The following is a 20,873-nucleotide window of genomic DNA, read 5'->3' on the forward strand; positions in this document are numbered from 1 at the left end:
CTTCCTGACAAGTAGCGGCCCCTTTCCCGAAAACAACGCAATGGCCTTCAGTAGAATTCGGCAGCTGATTGGCTGTTTAGCCCGTCACTCAAGTTGACGACATTTAACCCTTTGCTGGATTCAGGCGAGAGTGTGTTTTTGCCTATGATTTGTACATGTTTTACTCAGGTTGTGGGGACTGAAATCTATTCACACAATTGGGATCATCGCTCATATAGAGACAGAAAGGTGGTCCACATACGGTTAACTATACAATAAAACTAAATAAAAGTTTTTGAACAATGGTGTTTCTAATGTCAAGAATCAACATTCAATCTCAATTTTGAAACCAACATTGTTGAAAAGTCTTTAAAGCACCCAGAAAAAAATGGAAATTTGAACATCTATGTGGTGGAATGTAACTAAGTACATTTACTAGAATGCTGTATTTAAGTACAACCATTAGGTACTTGTATTTAATTATTTTCATTTTATGCAACTGTATATTTTTTTCACCACTACATTTCACTGGTAACTTTACATATTACAATTGTCCATAACCTTCCTGTCCAGTGAAATACCATGTAACTCCATATTTGGTGATTTTTAATGTTTGTGATAAAATGCAGGGTTAAGAACTCCTTAATGGGTTGAAAAAGTCCTCCTACTTCTTTTGCTAAATAAACTATTTTAAAACCCTCTTGGAACAGCTGGAAAATGCATCTTCTCAAAGCACAAAACAGGGCTGTTTTTCTGACCTCATGAAAAGTTGTTAGAAATACGTTAGAAATACGTTAGAAATACGTGGTTCTCACAGGACAGTGATGCTACAAACATATGATAATCTTATAGAATATGATGCATTGCTGTAGATTAAACGACCCAACAGTATATAAAGGAATTAAAATGAGCACAACCTTAAACATCTACAGCAATAAAATGCCACATACACATTAATGCAACAGTAATATTTCTAAAAATATTATATATGATAGTAAAATACTGACAGGGACACATTTTCTACAGAATGAGTCATTTTACTTGTGATACTTTAAGTACACTTTGCTAATAATGCTTTTGCTAAAGTAAGGTTTTGAATGCAGGACTTTTACTTGTAGTGGAGTATGTTCACAGTGTGGTATTAGTACTTTTACTAATACTTCTTCCACCACATGCCTCCATGTACATTTTCATTACATAGGCAACTCAATCTGCTGAGGAAGACTTTGATATGATCAATAGCTCCAGAGAAGCTGAAAACAATAATAAACTTTTAATTCCCATAAGAAATATCAGATTAAGATTGGATTTTGGTTAAGATTAGGCTAGTAGGATAACGTGAATCATGCAATGTTTATGTTTTAGATTAAATTCAAATTACAACTACTCTAGTATTTAAATTTTACAAGACACCTCCTAGTGTGCTGTCAATCCTCAGTATATGTGCACTGGAGGTTTTCCGTTTCCTAATCGGACCACAATTGGCTACCAAACTATTTGTGGTTTCACAAAATGATGCTATTAGGTACACCTCTTAAACTCAGATTTTAAGTGAGCAAATAGAAATGTTCCCCCTTCAGGAGGTACATTTGAAAACAACCTTTTACTCTCAAACTCTGCATATATATATATATATATACATGTATGTTATATATATATATATATATATATATATATATATATATATATATATATATATATATATATATTCTGCAAACATTCAAGTGAGGAAACAATAAATTGAACACAGTTTGAGTGGAGGGTGGTTTAGATTAATCCAAGAAATAAATGTAATGTCCTCCTAAATAACTAGAACAAGATATACAGACAAAGGGGAACCAGCAGTGGTGAAAGTACATTTATTTAAGTACTACTGCAGGTCTACTGAGGTACTTGTACTTAACTTCTGTATTTCCATTTCGTGCAACTTCATACTTCTATTCAATACATTTCAGGCAAATATTGTACTTCTCTAAATGTGTTTTACAGCTTTAGTTATCTTTCATACTGTCCAGTGAAAACCATGTGTCTCCAAATTTGAATGTGATTTTTTTGTCTGATAAACTGGAAGGTTTATTTATGGGTTAAGAAAATCCCCTAATTTCTTAAATTTAATTAACTATTTAAAAACCCTCTTGGATTAGCTGCAAAATGTATCAGCACAAAACTGAAAACAGGGCAGTTTTTTTGAGCTCGTGAAAAGTTGACTATTAAGGAATACGTGTTTCTCAGAGGACAGTGACGCTACAAACATATGATGATTTTATAGAATATGCTGTTAATTAAACTACTGATTAAAATGAACACAACCGTAAAATCTAGAGCAGTTAAATGCAACATACACATGAACGCAGCAGTTATATTAATCCAGAAACATCATATATAATAGTAAAACACTGACACAGAATTTCTTTTTCATAATATGTATTTTTACTTTTACTTCAGTAAAGGAACTGAATACATCTTCCACTAAGGACCTTTCACACTAATGGACTTTGCAGTTGCATATATCTTTGCCATTCTGTATGAGGCAAACATATAGGTAGTAAGTAGTAGAGCAATCAAAAACATCCGTGAGATTGTTTTTCCAAAACCTGTCAACATGTAGTCATAGCCTACGTTTAAAATAGGCTCCATCTCTTGCTTATTTGCATATCTGCCCTTTTGGATGAGGTTGTTTACAGGATAATGTGTGAAAGCATTGACAATATCAGATTATGTTGCATGCCATGTAACATATCAGTTTCTTCTTTTAAAGGGACATTTTTAGAACAAAGGAAAACAAGAACCTTGGACAAAGAAGTCAAGGAAGTGTCTGAAAATATGTGACCGTTTCTCTCCAGCAGACTCTCTGGGCTTTGTCACCACAAAAAAAAACAATGGAATTTCCCTACCAACTGCAAACTAAAGATCAAACACAGAGACAAAGTGTATCTATACACTCGAATAAATAATAAGCACTATAATACATGCCTTTGTAAAGGTGGAGAGAAAACAAAGTTTAGTTACTTACATAAGCTTAGGGTAACACTTCAAACATGTAATAAATGATTTAGAGCATAAATTGTCAAAGTGGGAGGCGTTCCTCCCACGGGGGACTCCAAACTATTTCAGGGGAGGCTCAGTGAATGGAAGTGAAAACATATTACATCAGTTATCAAAAGAAGATCCCATAGAATAGCCTAAGTGTGTGTGATCTGGTTAAACTGATAGTTAAGAGATAGTGTAAATTTGGGGAAATTTATTGATTTTCCACCTTCAAGGTTAAGGCTTTGTCCGAGGGGAGGCCTACAGACTCAGACTCTCAAAACCCTGGGTTTAGAGCACACTATTATGCATTTGTATGCAACTATAATTGCATTTTGAAGTGTTTATTAATGTACAGTATTTGTATAATATCTAAGAACCACTTAAGTGTGCCAACAGGAGGAGTTATAGTTGTTGACAAATCCATAAAAACACACCAATATCTGGTTATAACTACATTATAGCATGTGATAAACCCTTTATTAAATGTTTTTATATTGCTTATGAATGCTGAATAGGGGCATTTACAGTTAAGTGTTCTCAAGTTGTGTTGTATTTCCACACCCTTCAGGCCTCAATGTGCAGTGGTCAGTGTCAACAACACTTCTTCTCAGGCTGTTGGTGGACACTTAAGCACCAGATTACATTAGTGCAGCATTAATCAATTGTCAGGTATATTGTTCCAGCAGGTTAAGGAATAGACAGGGACTTTTGTGGAGAAAAGAGAAAACCACATTCTTTCTGTTAAGAAAGAACAAGGATGTAAAGGTTTCTGTAAGACAATAAATGGGTGGTTCGCTTTAGTAGGGACTTCCCATGCCACATCACAGTACACACTTATTACCTTGCATTAAAGACAGTATGACAGAAATTCATCATCATTTTGGTGTTCAGTATACAGCAGTTGAGCATACTACCATGGAATTTACTGCGTTTGAATGACTGATCTCATTTAGAAAATATCTCTTTCAAGAAATGTACACCTCACTTGACTTTTAATGTTTTTGAAAGTCATGTTTGTTTTTTTTAAATCAAGAAATATGATTTGCCACAAGGTATCTCGATAGCACACGGTGAGTCAGAAAAACACATGAGAATCGAGGCGACTTGAGCAGATTGAGGTTAGAGTGAGACAAAAACAAAATATGTATCATGACTCTTTGGGGATTTCCACAGTAGCTACAGTATATACCCTTTGAGTTAAACATTGTTAGGACAGGTGCAGTGACCTGGGGTTTATGAGACATGACTCAAACAGTACATGTATTATTCAAAACAGGGTTCTGAAAAATATGATTCATTTCAGCGTATTGACATCATAGATCACAGTACAAGTGTTTTGATCTGCGATATATTCACATATTGTACACATGATTCTCTAAAACAATAATGTTGTAGAAAGATATAACAAAATGGAGAATGCAGCTGCCATGCCAACATGGGTGTCATGTTCAACTATTCTGCTTTATTGGGGGGAGGGGGGGAGGAACAACAATTAAAAGCTTCTCTTTTGTTTTCAAAACTGGATTCAGACAAATCTTTTTGATGTATTTAACATGAATCGTGACAGATGAGCATTTCATTTGTTTTAACAACTTTGAAATAAACATATTAAAGTTTCAGAAACAGTGGAACAGAGCTTTGTTATTATAGCCTTGTTATTTAGACCATAAAGCACATTAATAATAGATCTTTAGCTCCCTCTGTTGACAACAATGTGGAGCAATCCTTCAGGACTACCTTCAGCCTGCAGACCTGTGCTCCCCAATGCAGGTTTGCACGTCGTACATTCGTTTTAATGCTAAATCAACTTTGCTGACATATGAATACAGAAAGTATTCAATATAAGCTGAATTTTCAAAAGCAGAGATGAATGAAATAACGTACACAGTTGAATAAAATACATTTCACTTTATTTCTTACAGTTAAGCAGAAGTTACATAATTGTTGAAGATAACACCTATTTACAGGCTAATAGATTTGTCATAATTTACTGACAAATCCAATGAGGGAAAACAATTTTGTAAATAAAAACACATGGACTTTTGGATATCCCATTAAACAAAAACAATTATAATTTTCTATTAACATACTTACACTTGTCCACCTTCTCTTTTGTCCTCTGGATGGTTAGCCGAACGTGTTTTGATTTACTGCACTCGTGTCAAGTTGGCAGCCATCCTTCAGTTATCACAGTACTGTACCTTTGATGGACAGCATCAGCACTGTGATAACTGAACCAGGGCAGCCTGACAAATCTAGCAGTCCAGGGCTTCGCTCCATTCGTCATCCACCCATAATACCCGAGGTCCAGGTCAACAGGTGCAAATATAACAAAAGTTTGCCTTTTGCATTTGTGCAGAATATTTGATATCTCATACAAAACACATGCATGTTGTATATCCAGCATTTCATTTGTTTCCATATAAATAATGTTCAAGTAACATACATTAGCTAATATTACAACAGATTAATCAACATAATAAAATAGACACGTAACCTAACAATCCTTTATTTGTATACATACATGTTTTAAATATCCTTCCTCCCAATGATCACCAGCAGGAAATCTTTAAAAAACTACTTCCAACTGTTTGTTTCAGAGAAGTAGTCAGAAAAGTATAGATTTTGGGAAAGTGGCTCAGCAGTGAGCCTCCGAAGTTAAAGGAGTAAACTCTCATATTCACTTAAATCAGGACTATGTTGTTATTTTAATTATTTATTTGGGATTTTCATGTATGGTTTTGACTATTTGCACAACCATTGATTCTGTCCTGCAAAAGCCAGACTCTCATTGTTCATTATATGATGAAACTTCTACCCGTGAAATTTTGCAATCTCTTCCCATATGAAAGGATTTCGTTTTTTGTTATTTCTTTGTTTCCACTCTTACACAGAGGGTTCGTTAATGTTTCATCTCATTCAAATCAAATCAAATTTATTTGTATAGCCCAATATCACAAATTATACATTTGTCTCAGTGTGCTTTACAGACTGTACAGGTTACGACACCCTCTGTCCTTAGACCCTCGCATCGCACAAGGAAAAACTTCCTAAAAGAAACCCCAAAATTAAAGGGGGAACAATGGAAGAAACCTCAGGGAGAGCAACTGAGGAGGGATCCCTCTCCCAGGACGGACAGACGTGCAATAGATGTCGTGTCATTAAACAATTACAGGTACAGAGAATTTTTTTCGAACCTTTTTTCCTGGTAGGAGCAAACTACTGTATATTATTCATACCAACCACAAGGCCGAGTGACGTAAGACTTGTTATGATTCCCCTCGCGGGCTCCGCCCCCCTCGGCGCGAGCAGCCTCTCCAGCAGTCCAGTGGCGTCTCTGGTCGACATAGCGGCTCCACCTCCTCGCCAGTCCGCCCTCCGCACTTCGTGTAAACAACTCCATTAGCCCCGCTGCTCAGGGCACTGGCCAAAAAAAATTCATGTCAAAAAAGGAAAGCAACATGTGCAAAAAAACTAAACATGGAGGATAAACATATTGTCAGAGCGGAGTGCTCCGTGTTCATGTAACAGGAGACTCTGTGAAGAAAGCACGTCCATATTGCATAAACCCTCAATGTAAATAACTGAGGAATGGCTTGTAACCTACAAAACCGTGAAGCTAACAGACAGTGATTCAGATAAATGGCTCCGATACTAATGGTCGAGAATAACGACAAGAGCGAGAACTGATAAGCGTTTAGTTGCTTTTTTTCAAAAATAAACAAAAGTTGGCCAAAATCTAAACAAAACCGTTGTTATTGACATTACATATACACACGCATACCTGATTTAAAACGGCTAAATATGCTCTTTAAAAAGCGACTAAAGGCGAAATATAAGTGCAATGTTCGTATTTAATATTGTGCAGCCAAACGTTAACGCCCAGCATTGCATACACACCCCTTTTCTGGCCAAAAACAAACTGCATGCTGAACAATTCAAATATAATCATTTATTTTTAATTACATTCAGTCCGCATTATATATATAACAAATATTTGACTCACTTACCTGCAATTTTCCGTTTAATTCCCCGTGTTTACATGAATATTGTTTATGACGCAGCAAGACCACACAGAGCAACGTGATTGTCGCCATTTTTTGTTGTTATTGAATTCTCCAAAGCCATGTGACAAAAAAAATGATCGCATAATTAAAAACAGGCTTCCGGGTGTTAAGACGAAAAGTAGTTTCACGAATCACAAGGCTAAAAAAGGTCTATCTTCCGAGTTGTTTGTCTGATGGATTAGTCTGGTTACTCCCCTGACACTAGACTGAAGGCTGTGTGCAACATCTGACAGCTCCGGGACGCTGCCGCTGCTGTATGACTCTCAACAAGTATCCGCCCGTCCGCAAATGTTGCGCGAAATGACAGCGACTCATGTGCTTCTCTGTAGCCGCTGCCAGCAGTGCAAAACCATGACAAATAACAACCACATGAACCATAATGAACAATAAAATCTCAGATTTTAGAGAAATACTGTCAACAAGTGGTAGAATCCAAGAATAGTCCACTTTGCTAATACTTAGAAATTAGTAACTATAATTTATTTATTGCATATTTAAATCTCGAAATGTCAACTTTTCTTAGATAATTCTAAATAAAGTGGTCGAATTATATTACATATTTCAAATGCAAAACAAATGTCAACAAATTGTATAGGATCATGTGACATTACATTGTCTGACACGCCCTTATCTGGCTTGTAATATATTAGTGACTTGGAAGTTTGTCTACACAAAATAACTTTATATTTTAAAGCCTAAGGCTTCCCAAACAAAAAGGCTGGACAGATTCTACAGTAAGGGCACTCCCATACTGTGGCCTGATACACTTCAGATATGTTGCAGTGAAATGAGTTGGCTATGCAGTTTTATTTTTCTATATTTTATTTTTATGTCTTTGCTTGTTAATATGAAGGGAAACATTCTGGTCTTTCTACTTAGGAGTTAGAACTATGATACATTCTCAAAAACGTCTTCTTTTATTCCTCTTACCTTCTTTTGTTTGATAGAATTAGATATATGTAAGGATATTTTCTTTCTTGTAAAATGTATCCAGGAGTAGGCCTATTATTTTCCCATCTCATAAGGGAAACAAATGACTTAAAGTAACAAGCGACAGTTGTTGGTTTACCTAATTTATATAAGCAATAAAAACTACAGTAACCAGTTTACCCCGCAGTTCATGGGAATCAGTCATCCGCATTTTTACTGGATGATGTGCGCAGAAAGATAGGGCGTTGTAGAGACTCCCCCATTCATTCGCAGACAAAAGTCTCTGTCCGTAAAGACGTAGACGGGTGTAATGTATCCTTAAAGGACCTGCGAGAAAAAAAGGAAAAGGGCGTTTTGACTGGATCCAACCAGGATAGACCCAATATATGCGCAGATAGTGCGTAAATAACCACAGACTCAAGAGATACATTTACAAGACAAGTTTAGAAGCCCTCCAGGTTTTGGATCAGTTTGGTCGCTCATGCGTGCAATTGATTAGGAGTTTATTTAATTAAGCGGTAATTTACTTCCTTCCCTCACGCACGCAGAGGAAACTTAACATTTGTGCATCCGAGGAAGACATGGCCAAGTTATTCCGTGCTGCTATCATGGGCCCACCAGGATCAGGGAAAGGAACGATATCCAAAAGGATTGCGCAAAGCTTTGGCCTGCAATATCTGTCCAGTGGCCACTACCTACGAGAGAGTATAGCGGCAAATACAGGTAGGGTACTTCTGCCCGTTTACTGGAGCCCAAACATCAACACTGGTGGTGTCAACAGGAATAACGAGTCTGCAGAAAAGTCTGTGCTATGCTGCATGTGTGAATCTTCCTCTTGATATCATAATAATCACAAAATAGTCACAAAAATGTAATCATAGCTGAAAAAGATGATACGTTTGCAGAATGACGCGAGATGTGCGCATTTTCTGATCCACAGTTTGTTTTCTAGAAGCTCTTTTGACGGTTAACATTTTCAATCCAAGCTAATACACGAGACAATTGGAAGATTTATTTATTTATACGATTTTCCTCTAGTGCAGATACTTAACTTGATTAAATGTCCAACACCTATATGCCTCAGTGTTCAACCCAGTTTGAACTATATTGACCATATTGCAAGTTGCAAGTCTTGACTTTGTTTCTTTTTTTTTCCTTTTTTACAATAGTTCCTTAAACCATTGACTGTGTCTCTTTAAACGTCCTCATTATAGCCGCACAACTGGAATGCATTTAATTCCAAGCATGTGCCAGGCCAATGCACACTGATAATTAAATTGGAGTTCAGTGCAGATAGCAAGTAGAAACATATGTGCTGCTTGGTTGTCATAATTTAAACGTTTCAGTAAAGTTGTTGTTGTTAAAAGTTTCAGGATTTATAATCTAGTAAATTCAATATATGTGTTTTGTGTAATTATTCTAGAGCAGGCCCTGTATTTTCAGTGTACTTTTAAATGAGTAAAATGGGGGAGTTTACAGGTGGGAGAGTTTTAACCATTTACTATATCTGGCCAGATATTGCCAAGTGTTAGTTTTTTATCAAGGCCTGGATGCATTCAACTGGTTTTTCAACTTTAGAAGCAGGAAGCATCTTTACCTGTGTGTTGTGTATCAGAGGCCGGTGTGCTGGTGAGGACCTATGTAGATAGAAGCATGCTGGTGCCTGACCATGTGATGACCAAACTGATGCTGCCCAGACTGGAAAATATGATCGGCCACAGCTGGCTGCTGGACGGTATGAACAATTGTGTTTTTGTTTTCATACGATCAGAGTGCATGTTCTGTACTTTATTCTACTGATGCATTATGGTACACCAGCATTATTTACAATACATCAACTGCCATCCTTTGATCATTGGTAGTGAGGGAATCAGTTCTTCTCTGGTGCAGCACCAAGCCCAGAAATGGAAACTGCCAGCCACTCCTTAAATCCAGGAGCCACCCCAGGAGACACCCACAACATCCCCAGACTAATAGCAATGTTAGTTCACATTAACTGAAGATCTATGAATAAACATTCTAGCATTGTGTCAATGGCAAGCAAAATAGTTGTCAAACCCAAAAAGATAAAAAAGATGAGGAAGAAAGCAAGGAGTATCCTGTCAGATAACTTCCATCTTCTCTTCAGCCAGTTTGAGCTCTTGAGCTCCGGGAGGCACTGTAATATTCTATTGGAGGCCATCAAGCAAGTATTTTCTACACCTCTGCATGCTCAGAAACATGCCCCCCTAAAGTGCCAAATGCATTGCATCCTTTACTTGAGTCTGAAGAGTAAGTAAGAGGAAAAATACGCTCTATATTATCCTACTATCTGTGGGTGATTAGTACTCCAAGGTACTGAATCCAGTACCAGCAGATCCGTACAGACAAATATCACAGGTATAACATTTTTGTCAATGATTTTAGGAGGATCCACCAAGTTCCTCATGCTTTTCTGAACTCTATTACAAGTTTCACAATTGATTATTTATTCACATTTAGTGCCAAGTGACCTTTGTCCCAACATCAGGTTCAGGTCAGGTGTATATGTCTTTATTTCTGGTGGAGATCAAGTCACTATGAAGTGATATTGTTACATTCCTATGTCAATTTGTGTGTATGTGATGCATGATAATTCACATTTTTGCCATGAATATACAAAAGTACAAGTACTGTGGAAATGGAAGTGTGTCAACTTAGGTAGTTGTAAAATAGAAAAGACTATTTTGGTAGTTTGAGTCATTAGTAACAGAGAAGATGAAAAACTCAGTGGATCATTGTCTTTTTCAAGTTAAATATTAGCCACTCATCAATGTTTGGCATCTCTCTTGGAGACAACCAGTTGGTGTTATGTGTTTAAACCTTGAAACATGAACAGTAAACACATTTTTATCAACACACACACACACACACACACACACACACACACACACACAAACCTTGCCTTCATTAATCTCAGTTCATCATGTTTACTGAAATGAAACCCCTGCTACCCTCCCCCAACCGACTAACATGGACACATTTAAGCATATACCCTCCCAAAATATACCGTCTCTTTCCCTCTTGTAACTTTTGATTGGTGCCTTCCCGTCACTCATTTGTGGTCAGCATGACGCTCTGGTGGTTTGAGAGATTTAACAGCTATTTATTTACTAAACAATGGAACCTACAGGGCGTTTGCCAGTTTGCACTCCAACACATAAGAAAGCAATTAACAGAGGACCAGCACAATTGCATTCATACCAAAGCATACTAAAACAAAAACAAGAGAGAGAAAATGACCTTAAAACTAAATGCCGTTTATTTACAGTAAGCTTGCCAAGTCAACACCCACCATGCTGAAATATCTTTGAGCAAGACTCTAAATACCAGCCACCCCCTCTGGTGCTGAGTTTCCCCGTAGAGATCATAGCAATGTATTCCAATTCCAAATGTAATGTACATGTTTCATAACACGTGGATAGAACAACAATATTCTAGTTGTAGTTCTACTTTGGTACATCTACTACTGTTGTGGTCACATTAGCAACGTGGATTGAGGGATGGTAATGTTGATCTTGGTGATCCCTAAACTTTTCATCTAGCGCCATCAGCAGGTCAACGTTTTCACTCAACCGTGGATTGGATGGATTGGCACACATTTCATACAGACATTTCATGGTTCCTAGACGATGACTTTGGACATTAAGTGACTTCATAGACCCTTTGCACAGCAGACACTTTGGCCTGTCAAAGTAGGAAAAGCACAATGTTGGTAGAGCTCAGGACGTAGAGCGGTTCGTCCACTAATTGGAAGTTTGTGTGAATGAGCATTAGATTCTCTGAAAGGAGCTATAGAAATGCAAGTCCATTAACCATAATCTGGGATAAAATGTCAGTGACTCATCATAAACAATGCCAGAGAACTGGAGATGGCTCACCTACATGGAATGCTGCTGTCATTAATGTTATTAATGTCACCTGTGTTCACCTGCTTTCGCAAGTCAAAACATCTCCTGTGAAAATGGTCTCATTTAGTACTGACATTCAGTTGCCCTTCAGAATGAGTTGTCATAACTTCATTCCCAGCCTCAGCTATACTTTGTGTTTGGTGCTTATTAGCAAAGTATGCCCAGTATGCTAACAAGCTAAAATAAGATGGTGAGCATAGTAAACATTACCTGCTAAACATCAACATTTGTTCAAATTGAACTCCAAGCCACACTGGGCTTCAGTACACCCTTACAGAGCAATGACTGTAGACTTGTCTTGTTATAACTGCTGGGGGTTCATCCAGGTTACGCAACTGAGAGCATTATTTTCTTTTTTTCAGTTTCAGTTTTTTTCAATAACATGTACATAAGCTTGTTATTATGTCATGGCTATAGGCTATGATACTGGAAAACTGGAACAATTTGTTTGCTGTTCGCTAAGGCTGTAAGCAAACATTGAAACAGGAAAATAGACTGTATTGAACTGAAATGGCCTATTATTCATGTACAATATGTCTTCCTTATGTTATTGACTCAACATGATAATCATAAGTTAAAAAATACACATGCCCCATAGTCTTAAATGTAGTTTACTGGAAAATAGAGATCATACTTCAAAGTATAACATTGAACTTTGCCCTCTGCTCTCTGTCTAGGTTTCCCCCGGACTCTGTCGCAGGCCCAAGCCCTGAACAATTTGTGCCAGCTGGACCTGGTCATCAGCCTCAACATCCCCTACGAGACTCTGAGGGAGAGACTGAGCGACCGCTTGATCCATCCAGCCAGTGGCCGAGTCTACAACATGGGCTTCAACAAACCACAAGTGCAGGTCTCAAAAGTTTAAAAGTGCTTGAAATATTTTTTTTGTGGCACATTATTGATTCCTTTTGAAAGACAATTTTGTCCTTTTAGTTTCTTCCCCACAAGATTTGTTTCAGTGTGTTTTGAAGCTGGTAGGGATTGAATGTCTGGCTCCAGCAGATTAGAACCAGATGAAGTACAATCTACTTATTCACTACCGCACAATCCTGCACAACAACAACAAAAACACACCTGCTGTTTGTTATTTCACTTTGCAAGGTTCTTGTTGTCACATTGACTTTTGACATTGACTGTTTTGTGTAGTTCTTAAAAACAATCTGTAGATATAACCATTTATAACCTATACAACATAAATACTGATGAAACAATAACTTACAGCATGTAAAACATACATTATAAACATGTACATGTCTAATGTGTCAAGTAGCTCAACTTTTGAAAGAAAAAATATAAATTTTCATAGATTCTGGTGAAGAAGTAACTGTAATGTTAACTTACTAATGAAACCTTTTGTGTAGAAAAAAGACATCAAGCACACGTTAGCAGAGTGTTTTTAAATCTTAAAACATGTCTGGAGGGGATCTTTAAATAATTAAAAATAAAATAATTGTTTCTGAAATAGTGTGACAGCTGGAGCTTTTTGTTTTGTTTTTTTCTGTTGAAGCTCTGAAAGCAAATGCCCGCTGTCTCCAGTATACAACCTCTTTTGCCATTGATTGCCTCACTACAGGAAATAGGTCACGTGATAAAGTTGCTTTATTAAACAGAATGCAGAAATGAAAAAGGATGGAAGGAGAGTAGGAAGGAATTCATGTGACATACTGTGGGAGGCATTTGAAACTAATATATAAAAATGACACAATAGTACCTTTTTATATTGACAACAGCATTAAACAATGGCTGGAAAGATCGAGGCTCAAGTTGTGAAAAGGAAAAATGTACGTTATGTTCTTGATATCTTTATAATATATGAGCTCAAAAAGATCCTGGTATTGATACAATAATGGCTTTATGCATGTGTCTACCTGCAGTGTGATTGTACTGTGAAATCTCCTGTACTATGATATTTTGACAGATCTTGAGTTCACATTTGTTGCATCGTTGTATGATTGACCATGTATCACATTCTTCAGGGTAAGGATGACATTACTGGGGAGCCACTGGTGCAGCACGATGATGACAAACCAGAAGCATTGATGACCAGACTGAGACACTACAAAGATGTGGCCAAGCCTGTCATAGACTTATACAAGTCAGTAATTACTACACTCTGTATTTTTAGCAGGGATTATCCTACAGGCAGCTAGTAGTGTCAGTTGTTGCTGTAAACATATACAAATCAGATTGGAACTTTATTTTTGATAGATAATCCAGCAGATAATTGGTCTTTAGTTTAATAATTGCAAAGTATCATCATAGCATTATAATCACAGAGGATTAAGATTTTTTTAAATGTATATTTCTTCCCTTTATTGTATAGTACAGCTGGAGGGACAGGAAAGGGGGAGGAAGAGAGGATGACATGCAGCAAAGGGCCATGTGTCGGATTCGAACCCACGGCTGCTGCTTAGCCTTAGTACATTGGCCGCCTGCTTTAGATGAACCCACCAGGGCGCCTATAAGAGTATTAAGATATGACACTCAAAAGAAGTGCAGTCACTTGAAAAGTTACGCACGAAATCAAACCCAGATGTAAAACAATAACAAAACATGGAGGTTATGAAAGGGGTCATGTGAATTTGGTATTTTCTTGCAATAAAAGTACTTTTACTCAGCAGTCATCGTTTCAGAGAGAAGCCATCAAAATGCTAACGATGGCTTCTAGTTGAAACGCATTTGTTTTGTGCCTATAAGAAAGAAGTGTTCGTGCTGATGTTTTGTTTTTAAGTCCCAGTTTTTGACAAGGAAGAAAATGTAGGTGGATGCATCGATTTAGATCTTCTATTTAACGGTCCATTAGTCTGACAGTATTATAGGAGTACAGTGCTGAATCAGTACAGTTCTCCTTAGAAATGCAAACTCTAATAAGCCACATTCTGCCATTCATTAAAAGCTTGTCTTCTTATTTGTTCTTATTTTATTTCTTTGCTCAGGTCACAGGGAATCCTGCCACTCATTTTCCGGTACAGAGACTGACCGGATTTGGCCTTACATAAACTCCCTCCTCAGCACCAAGATGCACACGCAGCCGTCACCTGCCTTCCAAACCCAGACACCCTGACACTACTCTGAATGAAAAGACCACGAGAGGAAGTGCGGTGATGTTTTCCACATGCTGGCCTCAGCTTTCCGCTTTCAGCTTCTTTCCTAGTGAGGTTTAGAGAGACTGATAAGGACACTGATCAAAACTGTAGTCATCCAACATGTTTGGGATTCAAACACCGGTAGATTTTTTTAGATAATTAGTTAACGCAAATATTTCTAGAGCTTTTATTGATTTTTTTATGTGATTTTCTTCTTTATCATAATGAAACGTTAAGATATTTCAAGGCAATATCAAAACTGATCATTTGTGTAAATCTTATTTTTTCTCAAGCACTCACCAACAAGCAACACTTTTGTCTTTTTATCTGCAATTGTTCCAATTCTTACACATTGAATTTAAACCAGAGTATATTATGGGAAGCTGTGGTAAAAAGAAAAAGGACACAGTCTAAATATGTGATAGAGAACTCTAAAAAACAATTCTGAAAATAATACATTAATAAAAAGCAAATGTATTGGAATATTACTTAAAATAGTCAGTTGTTTTTACAGATTTGATTGATTACACAATGAATTACATTTTTTATAATCAGGCAAACAATATCACGTCACCTCTATGAATATACTCTATATCATTTTGGAATGAAACTCTTCAATCACCCTTCAATATGCAAGTAACTTGGAGTTGTAGCATTCATTGAGCTGAATACACATCACAAAATCATTTAGAATAAAATCTCACCACAGTCTTAACTGACTCACTGATCAATATGAGGCATTGTGTCATATCAAAAGCCAAAATCAATCTTAGACACACATTATTTGGATCAATCTTTGCTAAAAAGGTTGAGTGTGTGTGTGTGTGTGTGTGTGTGTGTGTGTGTCTAATAAGCTGTATATGGCTACAAATCAGCTGTTAGATAAGCAACGATCCTGCAGAGCCAGTTTTTAATTGTTTGGCTTGCTCCGTTTAGTGTTTCTAGAAATATCCATCAATTATGTGAACAATGTGCACTGTATGAACTGCTATTCTTTACTTTTGTACTGAAATGAATATTATGCAATCTGCGATCGATAACATGCAGGACAATCTACTGGGCTGGTGTTGGACTTGTACAGGATTCAAGAAGCCCTCACAGTCACTCTACAGTACACTCTGTGGCTGGGATGAAGACCAATGCCCAGAACTTAAGAGTGCCTTCGATGTTGTTACACTTCTTTAAATATATATGGTTGCCTTGAGATTTTAATCATAGAAATGTCAGATTATTGTTTATAAAATGTAATGTTTTGCAGTGTTGTTCAACTTTAAGATACTGCTGGGGAAAGTTTAAGGTCACTTTGAAGATTCAAAAGCATGCCAAGGTCATATATGTAAAGGTCTTTCAGATTGTTTGTTTGATCGTATAAATCACTGTTGCAGGTCATACAACTTAGAAAATGTTGACTTTGTAGATTTTGATTTTAGTTTTTTAGTGTTTTAGTGATATGTAAAGTCTTATCACCCTACAGAATAGCTTCTGGTGCACCATATGAAGTTGAAAAATGACATATTTTCACCTAATCGCCTAATGTGAGTTTGCCTTTTACTTAAGCACACGAGTGCAATAAAGAAATTGCAACTAGGTTTTAATTGTATCTTCCAGCTATGTTAATGCTGGTTCTGCTGTTTTCAAACTTAATAGTGAAATGTTATCACCTGAATTCATTATGAAGCCACAAATTAGCAATGCAGCAACCCATCACTTGCAAAGATACTTTTTCTTTTAACATTTATTTTGAGGTGAAAACTGCCTTTTTTCAAAGTTTTTGTTTAGTGGCATTTTTTGTTTTCCTTATGCAGGGTCTAAAAATAGTTTGTATGTAAATTGAAAGCCTTTGAGGTGGCAGACCAAAGATCCTAAAAAGAAATGCTCTGACACTTTGACACTTTGGTTTCATGTTGGGGAGCACAATATGCCAGTCAGTGTTGTTGAATGTAAGGGTGTGGTGTAAAAAGTTTAATGTACCCGACCACACCCACTGCTCTTGTGTAACACCAGGATTGTGGGCTTTTTTTCCTCCCTATTTTCAAACCATGCTGTCCAAACATGTTACATTCTGAAAACAATAAAACTATTTTCTCAAAGCTGCAGGCTATAGTAGAGTATGTAGAGCCTACTTAATCTTGTACTAGCTTCTTGTATGCAACACAATGTATCTACTGTAATTTAGTGCATCTTATTTTGAAGCAGACAATAAGATAATTCATACTAATTTATTTAGGTGTTAACAGATTTCTTGTTAGATTCATTTCTCAGTCTAAATATACTGTACGCAACAGGGCAGTGTAACCACACACTTGAACTTTAGGCATTATAAAGCTTGTTTTTTCTCGGATGTGTCGAGTTTTGATTGTTAGTATTGGCCTGCCTGGTTGAAACTACAAAATATTTTCTTTCTTTCAGAAAAGTGCCCCTCCCTTCTTTTCAGTGTGATCTTTCATATCATGTGAGAAAAACAGGAAGCAGCAGGCGGCAGGCGGGTGTTCTATATTGCACTATGGTGGATAAGTCGTAAATAAACACACGCTCATGCGAGTACATAGGAATACTGTTTACATCTCCTCTCGTGTCGAATCCTCTCAGTTGTGTAAATAAACCCCATGTGCCTCCACGTACATTAGACGCAGAGATTGGTCTGAACTCGTGCCCCAGTTCCACGGATCAGTCTCATCTGCTGTGTTTACCTTTGCCAGAAGGTGCAGCGCTGTAGTTTGTGTATGCATGAAACATAATGCAGATCTTGAGGATTTGGTTTGTCCCATACATGACATGCATCACAGTTTATGTTGCATTTTAGTTTTTTATCGCCTTATGATTGTTTTTATGGGGACCTCTACTGGTGGTGCTCAGCCGTTTTGTGCACTGATAAATACATGTTTAATCCCCATAATATTTATTATATTATTGGCGCATATCACCAGTATTGCTTTTTAGATCACTACAGTTTTAAGTGTAAAGATATTTCCTGCATTCAGCCCGTTTTTGAGATCCATCCCAGGTTTTACCATGCCGGCTCGCTGAGCGGCGCAGTTTCTTCTGTCCAGATTCATGAACATCCACTCTACCTTGCACTGCATCGGTTACGCTCATCCACACCATCTACAGATCTACCAATCACCATCGCTGGACCCTGTTTGTTGCTCATATGCTATAATGTGATTAATGATGATGCCGTAGCCCTGGTGCTGCCTCTGTAAATTTACCGACAGGTTAGCTGGGAAATACCGGGAATCCCCGCAGGACAGTACGTCTCACAGGACGTTTGACGCTTTGACCTTTGACTGGCAGCGAATGACAAATCAAAGGTCGGTGTGTGTGAGCGGAGCCGGGGTTCAAAGCGCATCTCCATCACGACACAAGACGACTCTCCCGGGAGAATGGTAGAAAGCGCTCTGAAAGGTAAAGTCATCTGTTTCTATTAATTTGATGCGATTCATGAGACGTGATTGTATTGTTGTAGCCTCTCTTGTACATCTGTAACCAGGCAAAGAAGGAGTGAGCATCATGATGTGTGTGTGTATGTTACATAATATCATGCTGCCTCTGGAAATTCATCCCCCCCACCCCCCCTCAGCGCATCTCTGCTCGGTGGACAGAGCAGTTATCACCACCGTGCACTTGTTCCTTGAGGAAGTATTCACTTAAGGAGACAAATTCTTCTAAAATCCTGAACTCAGGGCCTTGATGCGCACACGAGCATGATGAATGACATCATTTGGGTTATTGTTGTCGAGCAGATGTCGATTTATGTTTCACATGAGAGACATTCAAAAAAAAAATCTGTATGAGAATGATCGCTACAGTTGCATTATCCTTACAATAAACGTCATCCCCAGCACTAGATTGAATAAAAAGTGTGAAGGTTGCTGCTTGATGACAGCTGGATTTTTCTGTCAGCTGATTATGTCAACGGCATCTCAGGACACTGTATAAAGGAACACAACAATCTGTCCGCAAATTGTTTTAAAGAGGACATATATATATATATTTTTTAAACATATAGCCCATATAGGACTATTATCAGTATTTGGACGTGATGTATCTTGTATCCTAATGATCAGTATTATCATAATCACCATCTTCATCGTCCAGGAGCTGGTTCTACATTGAGAGGACAGCTCCTCTCTCGTATTGTCCAATAGCCGTTTTCGTCACATCGCCACCAGCGTCACGTCACACACGTCACGTGAGCAGCTTAACGCAGCTTGGTGTGGTTTCATGCTCTGATCATCGGCCATTGAGTCACCTTGTTTACCAGCTGAAACACGCCAAACACACGCCTTCTTCTATGATATTGCTGTGCTAGATAACTGCCAAGAGCGGTTTTATACAAGGGTGGAAGAAGTACTCAGATATTTTACTTAATTAAAGGTAGCAATAGGCTACTACTGTGTAGACATACTAAGTAAAAGTAAAAGTCAGGGCTTCACATTTTTACTAAAATGATAAAAGTATTAGCATCAACAAATACTTTAAGCCAAACCCAAAGCACATATGCAGAGTGGCCCATTTCATAATAATGTATATTGTAGGATATCATTGGTTTCTAATTATTGATGCACTAATGTGTATATCACTTTAATGTTGCAGCAGGTAAAGGTGGAGCTAATTCTAATTATTTTTATACTGCTGGGGAAGTCATATTGTATTTTATCCTAATGTATAAACAAATTACATTATAGTTTATTTGATGATGATATTTTGAATAATAATCTGACTCTGCAAATTAACTTAAATAATCAAATAGATTGTAGTGGAGAAAAAAGTGCAATATTTGGCTCTGAAATGTAGTGGAGTAGAGGTATATAGTAGAATGAAATTGAAATACTAAAGCAAAGTACAAGTACCTCAAGATTGTACCTAAGTACAGTACTTTAAATATTTTCATGTTTTACAGGAAGAGAAAAGAGAAGGATTTTGATTGAATAACTCTCTGTATTTTTCATTTCATTGTATCTTTAAAGCACACTACTAAATGAATAGATTCTTCTATTTTTTTATTATTCAGTTTATGGTGCATTTAAAAGAGCAGGTGTAAAAGGGGTTAAAGCCTTTTTATGGTGGAAGGCAGGGACCTTGAGTAAGTAAATAAGTAAACGGGTAGAGAATTTGTGTCATGCTCAGCAACATTTCAACAAGATAGAAATTGTTGATGAAAACGAGGATGATCCTCCAGTCTTCAGTCCATAAGGTAGGCCGTCTGTCAGCTCAGTGGTAGTGGCAAACAAGGGCAGCATGGATACCATAGTTTTTCTCTGAAATAAACACATGTTTCAGTTTTTACCACACAGAACAAGAATCCTTGGATTACAGGATCTAAAGTCTCACACACTTAACTACAGATTCAAGTCCACCATCTGTCAAAGTGAGAGCTGATCCTGCAGATTCCTGGATTCTGCTTTAACTGTTACGAGGATAATCATTAATGCTCAATGTATCTTTGAGAGTGATGGTAAAACCCAGTGACGAGATACAAGGCCATAGTCAGTATCACAGCAATGTCATAAAATAGTTGAAATGGCACTGAGCATTGCATTTAAAGATTTCTTAAGAGAGGGATATTAATTAGTACCTAAAAAGTAATCATTTCTTAATATCCAAGGAGCATGAGAAGCAGATTTGTGATAGGCCTTTAAAAACCTGTCTATCACGTCTCTGGTATCACTGCAGGTCACTAATGTAAGTGCTGCACCAGTTGTATTGTGAGCATTTACTTTTTGTTGTGTAGGATTTATAATACAATGCCTCAAAGTGTTGTTGATACTTTTGCAATAAGAGACATAAGAGGTCGGATATAGGCCACAATAAATATTCTACAAGCTATGCTTTGTTTATGCAAAGTCTGC

The 20,873-nt window shown here is 37.3% G+C and overlaps 1 protein-coding gene across 1 annotated transcript; it reads left to right on the forward strand.

The window, feature by feature from the left end:
* Positions 1–8,289: 8,289 nt before the first annotated feature.
* ak4 (adenylate kinase 4) lies at positions 8,290–17,362 on the forward strand. The gene is made up of 5 exons (XM_029430143.1): positions 8,290–8,729; positions 9,622–9,741; positions 12,613–12,785; positions 13,912–14,030; positions 14,872–17,362. Exons 1-5 carry the CDS (start codon positions 8,588–8,590, stop codon positions 14,912–14,914), a joined length of 597 nt encoding a protein of 198 aa, XP_029286003.1. The 5' UTR covers positions 8,290–8,587; the 3' UTR covers positions 14,915–17,362.
* The last annotated feature ends 3,511 nt before the right edge of the window (positions 17,363–20,873 follow it).

The sequence above is a fragment of the Cottoperca gobio genome, chromosome 4, assembly GCF_900634415.1.
Source record: "Cottoperca gobio chromosome 4, fCotGob3.1, whole genome shotgun sequence".
In the NCBI taxonomy this organism is placed as follows: Eukaryota; Metazoa; Chordata; class Actinopteri; order Perciformes; family Bovichtidae; genus Cottoperca; species Cottoperca gobio.

Bases quoted from the DNA above. Each gene is read 5' to 3' on its own strand.
- ak4 (XM_029430143.1), top strand. From the start codon at position 8,588: ATGGCCAAGTTATTCCGTGCTGCTATCATGGGCCCACCAGGATCAGGG. The intron at 9,742-12,612 runs GTATGAACAATT...CTCTCTGTCTAG, and splicing joins CCACAGCTGGCTGCTGGACG to GTTTCCCCCGGACTCTGTCG. The intron at 14,031-14,871 runs GTCAGTAATTAC...TTCTTTGCTCAG, and splicing joins CCTGTCATAGACTTATACAA to GTCACAGGGAATCCTGCCAC.